The 12,979-nt window shown below is 38.2% G+C and overlaps 1 protein-coding gene across 1 annotated transcript; it reads left to right on the top strand.

The window, feature by feature from the left end:
* The first annotated feature begins 9,485 nt into the window (after nt 1-9,485).
* Nucleotides 9,486-12,764, top strand: LOC114075560. The gene is made up of 5 exons (XM_027913915.1): nt 9,486-9,695; nt 9,957-10,112; nt 10,355-10,597; nt 11,152-11,736; nt 11,830-12,764. The coding sequence occupies exons 1-5, from the start codon at nt 9,486-9,488 to the stop codon at nt 12,367-12,369; spliced, it is 1,734 nt and encodes a 577-aa protein (XP_027769716.1). The 3' UTR covers nt 12,370-12,764.
* Nucleotides 12,765-12,979: the final 215 nt, after the last annotated feature.

The raw sequence follows: 12,979 nt of genomic DNA, 5'->3' as shown, positions 1-12,979 counted from the left end.
AGACTTGGTATGGGGGTATAAAAATGGATCCATATTTTAAATTTTAGTTTTCAAAAATGTATTTGTAATTAATTATTTAAAGCATTGAATTTGTTTTTATAAAAATATTAATAAAAAAAATTAAGTAATGATGTGGTGCTGACATGACTATGATGTGACAAGTACTCAGAGTGATATTCACTTGATGTTAAGGGGGTATTTGAACCCTCGTATAGTTTAAGTGATAAAATAAGTTGTCTGACCAAGTTCAAATTTTTTAAAAAATATATATTTTCTCTTTTGTGAATACACTATATCAAACGATCCCTTAAGGTACATTGTGCGTTACAAAATCACAATTTAAAATTAATAAAAGTTATATAAAAAGTAAAACACGTGAGATCTTCTTTTATACATAACTATGGGTTGTATGACATGAAGATTAATAATGTAAGAGTTAATAATGTAGAGTGCAGAGTTAATTTCTTATTGAGTGTTTGATTCATTGCTTCTTATCTAATCTTGTGTTCACTATAAGAAAGTGTGAATTATATAAGATTTTTCTAAAAATTATGTATGAAAATTCGTAAGAAAATAAATATTTCGAGGATTTTCCTGTTAAAAAAAATCCAAAAGTCATATGTTATATGTGTAACATCTGGTAACTCGAATTAACTAGGAATAAGCTAAGAAATAAAAAATAAACACTTTTGGAAAGACCGGGAAAGATCTAGAAATTTCTTAAGTTTAAAAAGAGAGTTTTGGTCATTTTCAAACGGTCATAGCTTCTAGCTCATGAGGAGTTAGAGTCAATTCTTTATATGGTTGGAAAGCCCTTGGGAAGATCTTTCCAACGGCATCAAGTTTTCTCGATTCCGATGTCGTATGAGGGAGATATATCTTTCGGAAGTTAGACAGTTGGATTGAGGAAGTTCCAATCCAGATTTTAGTAAGGGTAAACTAGTCTTTTCACCCTACTATTCCCTAATTCGTTTTAAGGGTTTATTATGAGTAAAAATAAGTTTTAGAAAATCAATTCACGCTTAGGGATTGGGAAAAAGGAGAAGAGAAGGAGAAAGGAGAAAAAACCAAGAGTTCATCAAGAACGTCAAGATCTTCGAGTGGAATTCGTCGGGGATGATCCCTACTAAGGTATGTGAGATCTTTATGTGTTGGTACAGTTCACCCACACACCAATTTGTTTAATTCGGCGAGTTTTGAATAAATTAAATGATGAATATTGAAGTTCTTGATGGACAATTGTTGAATCCTTGTTGGTTGAGTTGTAGCATACCCTTAGTTTATTTGATTCGTATTTTCGGGTTGTGTTTCGAGTCAAATTTATTGGGTATTGAGAGTATTAGTGATCCTCAGTGTTTAAAGAAAGATCCATGGAAGATTAGAAGGTTTAGAGATGAAAAACGGAGAAGAAAAGTTGGAATTCCCGTCTGACAGACCCTGGGGCGCCGCGCCTGCCAGAGCCCCTTAGGGTAGGCTCTGTCTGACAGACCCAAACACGCCACGCCAGCCAGAGTGGCTCAAACCAAATTCTATCCATCAGGCTCTGGCACTCCACGCCTCTCAGAGCGCCAAGGTCACCTAGAGACCTCGTTCTTTCCCTATCTTTTCGTACTAGTTTCTAAGTGATGTACGCACGTTTCTTAGTTGATTCCAACACTCTAAGGTACATCTAAACATCATGAAATCATCCTTAAACATGAGATCATGACCCTTGAATCCATAATCCATTTCAAGGAAAGTTAAGATCAAAGTTAAAGGAGTTAAAAGTCAAGTCTAAAATTTAAGAAGCAAGTCAAAGTGAGTTCCTAAAGTTTCCAAGAGTCTTTAAAAAACATTTTTATCTTTGTTTTAAGACTGAAATTACTATTTAATCAAGAGTAAAGAGTTGAGTTCATTCTCAAAAGCTATAAGGGGACTAAGTAATCCTTAAGAGTGACAAATATTTTCACATTTAAACAAGTAAAGAGACTTCGGGCTAGTTTTTCGACAGAAGTAATAGCTTTATAAAATGAAGACAGTAGGGAAACTATGATTTCCAAGAGAGCTTTTAAAGCTAAGTTTAAGAACTAATCTCAAACCACAGAATCCGTATGTTTTAAAAATATAAGAGCCAGTATATTTTTGGGAGTAGTATTGAACATCGATGTGGGAATGCAAGTTCATTTTAACTCAAGTCTCTATGAAAATCATGTAGTCAATCATGGGTAAAAGAGGGTCATACTTTTTAGATGAACCCTTTTAACTGTATACTAGTGGATCCATTAGGCAGTTCAGGTTCTATACTCTGGCAAGGTTAGAATGGCCGGACAACGTGCGTCCAGTAACGTTGTATCATCACTCTAGCTCTTAAGTGATGGTTGTGGTTAGAGAAGCTCCCACAGAAGTTATTGTATTTTAATATACATCACATATTTGTATTTTTACATACATCTCAGAGATTATTTGTATCCATGTGTACATTCAGATTTTTCAGCATGTTTTCTTTATACTGCACATTACTTTTAAATTGCATTATATTGAAATGAATAATTATTCATGAGTTGAACAGAGCCATGATAAGTGTTCCTTCTTAGTCGTTTTCCAGCTTAATTGTTGTTTTAGTATTCCAACTCACATATTCCTACATTCAATGTGCTGGCGCCAGTTGGCCTGCATTGTTTTATGTAATAACAGATAGTATTAAATAAATAGTATATAATAATATTAGTATTTACTGTGTACTAATCCTAGTCCTATTAGGATTAGTACTCCTTAATCCTAGTCCTATTAGGATTAGTACTCCTTCATATATCTCCTATATATATCTCCCATGTATTCCCTTAACACTTCAATACAATCAATATTCCTTCATGGTATCAAGAGCCAGAAAACCTAGATCTTCTTTTCTCTAGTTTTTTTTTCTCTCTTTAGGGCACCGATCGTTCCCTCTCTTCTCTTGGGCGGCGGAAGCCATGACAACCGAGGTGGATCCTCTCGATTCACTTCCTTCTGGCGTTAAACTCCTTCTCAGGCATCTTCATGCCCTGATTCCCGAAAAATTATCAGACATAAATTACCCTACATGGAAAATCACCGTTCTTACAGCCCTTGAGGCCAATTACCTTCTCAAATACGTCGATGGAAGCACAGAACCGCCGCCGGCAGTCATCACCGCCACGGACAAATCAGAAAAAACCAATCCGGCCCATGCCGCCTGGAAAGCCGTGGATGGCCAGATCCGATCATGTTTGATTGCGGTCATCTCTCCCACGGTTCAGAAACACGTCCGATCCTACACAACTGCTTCAGCCCTGTGGACGGCCCTCGCAACACGCTATGCATCAATTTCCCACTCTCATATTTTTCAATTGCGTGATCGTCTCCACACAATTACCAAAGGCACGAAAACTATGGCGGAGTATTTAGACGAGGTCTCCACCATCATCACAGCCCTCGACACCGTGAACGAAATCATTCCCGAAAAAGATCTCGTCATGTGCGTCGTTCGGGGGCTCCCATCAGCTTACTCCTCCATTAAACAGGCGGTTCGCATCAGTCCAACGCCCGTTGACCTGGCTACTCTCTCCTCGTGGCTAAAAAGTGAAGAAATCAACGTGGATCTGGAGAGCAAACTTCTTCTCCGAGAAGCCGCTGTTATGGAGCCGGCCACCGCCCTCACCGCAAGCCAGAACTATCGCGGGGGGCGTGGTGGCGGCCGGCAGGGGAGCCGCGGCGGCTACGGCAGAAACAGCGGAGGCCGCGGGCGCGGCGGTCGGCAGGGCAGTCGTCCGCCGTACGACGGTCAGCAGCACGGCAGCAACAACAGCCTGCACTCCTTCGGCAGCGGCGGGCAGTCATCTTCCAGCGGCGGGCAGGGCACTTACGAGCGGGATCGTCCAACTTGTCAAATCTGTCAGAAAACAGGACACACCGCTGCTCGTTGCTGGTTTCGGTATGAGGAGAGCCGAAATAGTGATAACCGTGCCAATTATGCATCTCAAGCCGGCCCTTCCTCTGAATGGCTGTTGGATACTGGGGCCAACATGCACGTTACTTCTGATCTATCCAAGCTTAACGCTCCAAATCCATATCATGGCTCCAATGGTATTACTGTTGGCAACGGTGAGTCCCTTAATATTTCTCACACTGGCACGGGTACCATTAAAACCCCCACCGCTATCTTTCACCTAGGTAACCTTACCCACGTCCCTTCTATTAAATCCAATCTCCTTTCAGTTCACCAATTCACAAAAGACAATAATTGCTCACTCTTGTTCACCTCTAATGATTTTCAGATCCTAGACAATACTACCAAGAGGGTGATTTTTCAGGGCCCCTGTGAGCATGGTCTGTACGTTCTTCCTGGCACAAGTTCGTCTGCCCACCCAGTTTCAGAAAGCGTTCCTGTGGCTCCGGTGGCTCTTTCGGCTGATGGCCACAGTCTGTTGTGGCACAGTCGTCTGGGTCACCCGTCTACTCAAATAATAAATTCTTTAATGTCTCAATTAGGTTTTTCTTCCATTCATGTAAACAATTGTGACTCCTGTTCAATTGCTAAATCTCATAAATTACCTTTTACTTTATCTGAGAAGCGTACAACTGCACCTTTTCAACTTATTCATTCTGACCTATGGGGTCCTACTGCTGTTCCTTCATTTGCTGGTTTTCGCTATTATATTTGTTTTGTGGATGATTTTACAAAATACACTTGGTTGTACCCACTAAAACACAAATCACAGGCATACACCACCTTTGTCACTTTTGAAAAAATGGTCAAAACACAATTCAATTCTCATGTTAAACTTTTTCGAAGTGACAATGGAAAGGAATATGTCAATAACATCTTTGGCCAGTTTCTGCAATCCCTGGGAATTATACATCAAACCTCCTGTCCATACACTCCCGAACAGAATGGGGTGGCTGAGCGTAAGCATCGCCATCTCATTGAAACGGTGGTTACTCTTCTACATCAATCTCATCTCCCTGTCTCCTTTTGGGTAGAAGCTCTAGCCACCGCAAACTACCTCATTAACAGAATGCCCAGTCACACTCTCTCCAACAAATCACCCTATCAACTCCTTTACCAAGAACTTCCCAATTATACCAACCTCCGCGTCTTTGGGTGTCTTGCCTACCCTTGGCTACGCCCTCATATTACTCACAAATTACAACCCCGATCCCGTCCTTGTATTTTTTTGGGCTATCATCCTACCTCCAAGGGTTATCGCTGTCTTGACCCACAAACTCATAAAGTCTACATATCTCGTCATGTCAAATTTGTCGAAAATGAGTTTCCCTACGAGTCTATTTCCTCCTCCACAAATACATCATTCATTGGCGTCCTTCCCCTTTTTCCAACATACGCAGGTAATCAGGATCAAAATCCAGCACATCGTTGATCCAGTTTGAGCACTCAGAGTCAGTGGTGAGTCTCCTTCCATTCCTTAGGACTCTTTTATTGTTTTTCATATTTTCGTTTGTAGAATGTTGTGGGAATTGTCCCAACATTTATCTTAGTATCATAGAGGCTTCATAGACAGATAGTCAGTAAGGTAGTTCAGTTTGGGTGTCTATATATTTACAAGATATTTTATGTTGAGACTAAAGTTCCATTTTGGCTAAGATATTTATATTAATGTTATTTATGAGATGTTCCTCGTTTCACATTGAGTTAAGTCTTCTACTGAGTTAAGTAAGTCAGACAAAGGATTCGCTCAAGGCCAGCAATGGTCATTGGGTTCTGGTCACGTCCAGGGTGTAGGCTCGGAGCGTGAAAATATGCCCAAATTATTAAGAACATATTTTACACTTCATAAATAGACAATCCGCAAATGGGCTTAAGACCATATTTGTTGATTTAAGAAATTATTATGAAGTGTTTATGACTTATAATCTTATTTGAGAAGTGTAATAAACCTTATCAGATACCTTCAAATTGAAAAAGAAGCTAGTGGCATTGTAACTAGTGGTTGCAAATGGGTGGATTTGATCAAATTTGAACGAATTGAAAATAGATCGACATAAAATGAGTAATATTTCAACCCGTTCATATTTGATATGGGTAAAAATGGATTGGATAAGAAATGGGTTTGTAAAATACTAGTTTGCCCATATTTACTTATATCTTTGTGAGTGAATGGTACTATTTAAGAATTCAACGTGGAGAAAATATTTTAGTCTTTTTTTATATGAAAAATATTGAATATACTTTATTTAGTTGTTTTATATCATAAATGTAAAAAAAACCCTATAACTTTGTATGCATTTAAAGTTTCAATCCTGAAATACAATAAACACGAAAGAAAAATTGCAAGCAAACAATAGTATTTGTATTTGTATTTATGTGAATGTTACAATCTTTATAAATTTTTAAGAAGCTATATGTAATCCTCTGATTCTTCTCTTCACGGATGTTCTTGATTTGATGGAATACTTGCGGCTCAATACTTGGAGCAAAGACTTCTTTGTATGCGAAAGACTTGTGGATTACCACTGAAGAGCACATACGTATTTCTCTCAATGTCCTCTTTTTTTTTTCTTTTGGTGTTATGAAATCTCTTTATATAGGCTTGAGTTAAAGGTTTTGGAAGTATTTTGATCTTCAAGTAATCTTACAGAACATTAGGTTTGAAGAGCATTAGTTGAGCTCATCTTGTCAACTTAATGGACTGACCCAAATGTAACTAGGACTTTATTTAAGTCATATATTTTGACTTAAATATTAATCCGATTTTACTAAACAATAATTTGACTTGATCAATATATCATGAATTTATGGATTAATCCAAAATTTAATATGAATTTATCAATAAAATTTCGCTGTCTACAAATGTCCCCTGCTTCGAGCCTTGCTGCGGTGCTAGACTTGTGAACCTTTAAAGACAAGACTTGAAGTATTCGTGAAATATTCTTTTTTATGGAGTCTTTCAAAACTTTCCATGTTTGATTCCAATGGAAAATTTTCATAACTACTTGATTCCAATGGAATTTTTCATAGTTTGATTTCTATAAAAACTTACCATAAAAAATTTACCACAATTTTATTTTAAATTTAATTTTTCTATAATTTGTAGGAACACAATTTTAATATTTTTGGTTATCTTTAAATACATATGCTCTTACAATGGTTGATTGTCAACTTGAGGCATACCAAAGTCCAACTCAATTTTCGTCATTTTTTTTCAACACAACACTCCTCCGATAAAAAATTCATTACTTGTTGAAGAAACATCGGAATCATGATTCATTTGATGTTACAGAAATTAGGCTCAGAGGACTAAGTCATAACCGAAATTTAAAATGAAAAACCTTCTAAATTGAAGGAAATTGATTTCTGAAGTTTGCTATCAAATCTGAATTCTTCTTTTGTAAGCTCTATGCAGTCTCACTGAAACATCTCTGTTCACAACAAATTTTCGTAAGCGTGAAAAATTAACTACAAGCAAAATAAATAAAAGAAAAATGTGATTTTATTAATGAATCGTTGTGAGTACAATTCCGTTGTTCTTTTGATTCTCTCTCCTAAGTTTATCCACGGTGCGAGGGCCTTCAGTAGCGTATTTCTCGAATGTAGGATGATGTAGACCTCAGAAAGCGATTCGTCGTTGTAAGTCGATCTCCGGAAAGAACTCAGTTGATCACTCCTTCGAAGAACTATCGATGTTGATGTTGTAGTTTTCTCCAATTTGCTGAATGCTTGTTGAAGAATTTTTTTCGATCCTCTTGAATTTCATGTTCATCCCCTATTTATAGTTGTAGGGGGTGGACAAGGTTGCATATGATTGGCCAAAGGATATCATTTTGACACTTGGCGTGCTGTAATTGGTCTTGCACTTGACTGGGACTAACACCTCATTTGGACATGTGGCATCACCTTGTTGGTTTCGGATGCCTAGTCACCATGACACGTGGCATGAGTTTGGGCTTCAAGGTGAAATGAACCTTGGATTTTAACTTTAATAAAATGAACTCATTTATTTGTAAAGCCCAAATTAATCATTCAACCCAAATGAACATGGATTTAAATCAAATTTTGTATGACTTTGATCCAATTACAATTTGTGTCTACAAATGCCTCTTACTTCGAGACTTGTCGACATTTAGGCTTGCCGAAGTTTGGCGACAATACTCGAAGTATTCATGAATGTTTTTTTTTTAGTCTTGTGGACGTTTAGGATTCCCGAATTTGATGACGAGAGTTGAAGTCTTCATGCATGCATTGTTGAGACTTCAAGAGTATGTGTTTCTTGTCGTCGTAGTATAACTAGGCCACCACAAATGATTTGCTTGTAGTGATCTCAATCATTTTTTCAGAAAAACCTTCTTGCTCGACAACCACATGGACCCTCTATGTCAATTTCAAATAGATAGGTCTAGTGGGTAGTAACATTTTTTCTGTCTGATCTTCGTTGTAAGGTGGGGAAAAAAAGATAAAAAAATTGATTGGATTTTGTTACAAATAAAAAGAATATAAACTTTCCTTTATCCAAGTCAATGAAGATAATATTCTTTCCTTAACTCTTTGGTTCATCCTTCCATATTGGTATGACTTCGAAATGGAAATGAAATATTTCAATCCAAATCAGATTTTTAATTTCCAAATTCACCTAACTATGCCTTGTGGGAGAATTAGAAGTTATTCACAAGAATCCCCATATAATCCCTTCCAATGCATAAAGAATTTCATCATACAAAAATTCAAAATGCTACAAGCAAGTTAGCCGAGTGTACTGAACTCTTAAAGTGCGACGTCTTTCTTTCAAATCGATAGACGTAACTTCCCTGATATCTCGAAAGAAACTTCAAGCAAGGTGTTCTTGCTACTTTCTCAGGTAAAATAGGATTTTTTTTCAGTAACCCGTTTTTATGCTTCAGCTTTGCGCGCCTGTAGTGTAAAATTCATATCTAATTGTAGAAAAGTAGAAATTGTAATCCGTTTGATTTTTCCGAAACTAGAAACACTAGGCTATCTTTTAGAAAAAAGAGTGCAACCAAACTTTTAATCCATCGCTGCAGTTTTTATCTTCAATGTTAGACCTGCTTGAGATTGACAGATTTGCGCATCCGTAATATAAAATTCATTTCTAATTGTAGAAAATTGAAATTGCAAGCCGCTTGATTTACTAGAAACATGGGGCTATAACGTAGAAATAAAATTGCAGCCAAACTTTCAATACATTGCTACAGTTTTTATCTTCAATGTTGGACCTGCTTGAGATTGACAGATTTGTGCGTCCGTAGTATAAAATTCATTTCTAATTGTATAAATATCGAAACCGCAAGGCTTTTGGTTTTTCCGAAACTAGAAACACGGCACTACGACATATAAAATATTTGTAGCCAAATTCTTTTTCAATTGCTACAGTTTTGATCTTCAAGTTTGAACCCATTTCTGATGGTGAGATCTTTTTGTCTTTTGATTACTCCAATCGTGTTTTCGCCAACGTAACCTTTTTAACTTTTTTTTTCAGAGCCTCAGTGCGCGATCTTGGTTTCCAGCAACGACAATGGACTTTAGTGATCAAGATGCACCGTACCCTTGCCTTGAAATCATTGAGAACAAGCAACATGCGCGCGCCAAAGTTCTCACTTTGAAAGTTCATCCTGCGGTGATCGGCGTCTTCCCACTCATTAGGAAGATGCTGGATACGTCTCATCATCTCCCGGAGTGGTTGTCAACAGAAACGAAGGATGTTACGGACAATTTCTCCGGCAAGGTCACAACTGAAAAAGTTCTCCTTTTGAGGTCTTCTAATCATTAAAACGTTGTTGTTGCCGTCCCTCCTCGTCGCGATGAACATCTTAGCAGTTGGCGTGTTCCTTCTTCTGGGTTTGGTGAGGTCCGCTATACGTCTGGCTATTGGGAGTGGGTAGAGGATGTGATTGCTCGCTCCAAGGAGACTCTAGATAACATCAAAACTTAGGATGCTATCTTTGCTTCGATGTTCACATACGATCACAACGAAAATGTTCTCCAGGCCTTCTGCGAGAACTGGCGTCCACCCACTAATACGGTCTCTACCTTCATCGGAGAGTTGTCTATTTCTTTATGGGATTTGAGAACCATTGGAGGTCTTCCTGTTCATGGTTCCTTTTATAATGAAGTTGTACCCTCGGCTAAGGAGTTGACACATGTAGATGATCAAGGGAAGTATTTTCTCCCAAGAAGTTGTTCCTTCTTGTTTTCAGCATTCTATCGACTTACCAAAAGTGCCATCGATGAAGTCTCTTTTCGAGAACGGACAAAGTTTTGGTTTATGGGGCCAAAAAAATATGTCGAGCCTTCACCAAAGACATCTAAGAATCGTACAAAACCAAGGATGAATCATGATCCTTCTGGAAATATTGACATGAGCTTTTTTCTCGAACTGAAAAGGAGAATGCTCCTTTTGTCGAGCTAGGCGTAGAAGAATCCTTCAGAGATGAGACTTATATGGCAGCTTTTCTCGTATGTTGGCTTTGCAAGTTTGTTTTTCCTAGCAAGAAAGCTGATTGTATTCGTGCTAGTGTCTTAAAAGTCGCAAGCTTGATGGCTCATGGAGAAATATTTTCTTTGGCAGTGCCGGTCCTAGCAAGCATCTATGCGGCATTAAGGATATATTTACTTCTTCAAACTCAGGTGCTTGTGATACATTACAGCCCATTCATTATGTATATGGGTGGATAGGTGAGTATTTTGAGACCTACTTCCGTGTTAGTCGTCCTCAACGAGGTTTGCGAATCTCGCAGATTTCTGGAGAAAGGATGGCAAAATCTTTTGACCTTTTTGATGCTCGCAAGTTATTTCAATAAGTGAATGTGCATGACCCCCACAATCTAGCCATGCTACAAGGAAAGGAGTTGCATATTGATGATAGTGGAAAATTGTCCACTTCCTGGAGCGATTTTTTTATAGCCCTCCGTTCAAGTTTTGTCACTTTGAGGTTCGATAATGAATTGATTGTAGAGCCTTATAGCCCTCACCGATTTAGTCGTCAATTTGGATATTTTCAAGATTTTCCTGGCGCCCTCATAGAGCACCATTATGATGGTTCACTACTAGCTTTGGTTCAACCATGGGATTCATGTGTTCATCTTGGAAGCTCTTCGAAGATTATCATACCAATGCGTCCGTCCAATAAGGGCTCTTTAATGATTCGTGAGTATTCAGATTGATGGCCATCCCATTGAGAGACTCTGCTAAGACGAAGTACTCACATAATTTTGAGAAGCCCGAAAAGAGATGATGTTTCTTTATCAACCAAAGGAGAACAACTTCAAGAAAAGCTATCTCAGCCTTTAAAGTCTAAGGCGACACCAAACATTCCTCCGCAATCTGTTAGAGTTGTTTCCAAGTCTAAAAGTTTGAAGAGCAAGACAACACATGTTGGTAAAGAAGGTGAGGATCCATTACAGACTCCCAAGGCTGTCAACCTCGCTGATAAAGAGGTGATCAACGTAACTCTCAAGAGGAAGAAACCTTTCAGCTCATCGAATGAAGGTGTTGTAAAGTCACTTGGCATTGCACCATCTTATAGTAACACGTCAAAAACGTCTATTTCACTCCAGGAGATCGACATTTGCATTAGTGCAGCCTCTAGCTCCAATGAGAGCAATGTTAGCCAAGAGCTACATTGGAAGCGTTTGAAGAAAAAGCCTAAGGACTTGAACACTCAACAATGCGAGTTCGCTGAATTGGATTCCATTTGTATTGACACTGCGATCTTTGAAGATGGTGCTGCTGGTTCTACGATGCCCTTGAAAGAATTGGCACAACAGGTAAAAATCACCTTTCAAATATTTCTCTAAACTTACTTGCCCCCCCTTTTTTTTAATCATTGAATATTAATTCAGTTTTTTTTAATTATCCAGTTGGGTCTTGGGGACATCCCTAGCGATGTAGATGTATTTGAAGATTGTATCACCAGCTCGACTTTTCTCAATGTGGTGAAGAGTTCTCACCCCCCACTTGTTGAAGTTAAGAGTGAAGCCGCGAATGAGATCCAACCGACAAAGCCAATGGTCCTTTTTTCTGAAAATGTTGAAACTTTTCAAAACATCTCAACTAATGTGGAGGTTGTTGAAACTTCTCAAATTGGATGTCCAAATGTTTCCAAGGATTTGGTTTGCCCTTTGTTGGCAACTGCCTCTAATTTTGAATCACCAAAGATTATTTCTGGCTTCAAATTGTCTTATGTTTCTGGAATGTGGCGCACCTTATGTGAGTGTATCACTCAGTTCTCTTTTGAATCTTCAGAGAACCTCAAAGAGTTGGAGATAGGTTTTGCCTCGATTCTGAATGGTCTTCGAGAAGTTGACTTCATCAACCTTAATCCTTTAGAGGTTCTCCTTGAAGATTTTCTCAAGAAACATAGAGATTATGATGTTGCAAGGCTGTCCACTTCTCAATAGATAACAAGGGATTCTCATCAAGAGTTGCTTTCTGCTGCCCAACAAGGTCTTAATACCGCAAATGAGGAGAGAATCAATATGGACAAACACTTGGAAGGGCTTCAAAAAGTCCTTGCAAGAGCTGAAAAAGAGTTGAAAGTATGGGCTTCAAAGAAGAAGAAAACCATCTCGCTTATTGAGGATCATCAAAAGAGGTTATCTCAAAATCAAAAGATTATCACTACCGTGAAGATGAAATTCATGCCATTGAGAAAATCATTCCCTTGTCGGAAATAGAAATAAAAGAACTAGATAAGCTAAGGAAGATGCTGAGACAAGTCTTCACCAAATCCTTAGCCATAAGTTTATTTCTTAGTTTTTTATCCCGCATAATGTCGTTCTTTCTCAATTTCTTGTTCTATTGTGTGTGCTTTTTTTTTTGTCTTGTTTTTTTTTTTTTTGAAACATTGTTCTGATGTAGTGACCTTGTTGAATGAATACAAGTGTTGGTTTTTTTTCTTCTTCTCAAGTGCGTTCTTTCAGTTCTCTAGTTTGAGTGTTTGTCGTGTACTATGTAACTTACTCCAGATGCCGGACTACTTTCTCCCAAAATTTCAGCTTTGAGCTCTTA

Source organism: Solanum pennellii, chromosome 1 (genome assembly GCF_001406875.1).
Source record: "Solanum pennellii chromosome 1, SPENNV200".
Taxonomy (NCBI): Eukaryota; Viridiplantae; Streptophyta; class Magnoliopsida; order Solanales; family Solanaceae; genus Solanum; species Solanum pennellii.
This window is presented reverse-complemented; position numbering and strand designations above follow the sequence as displayed.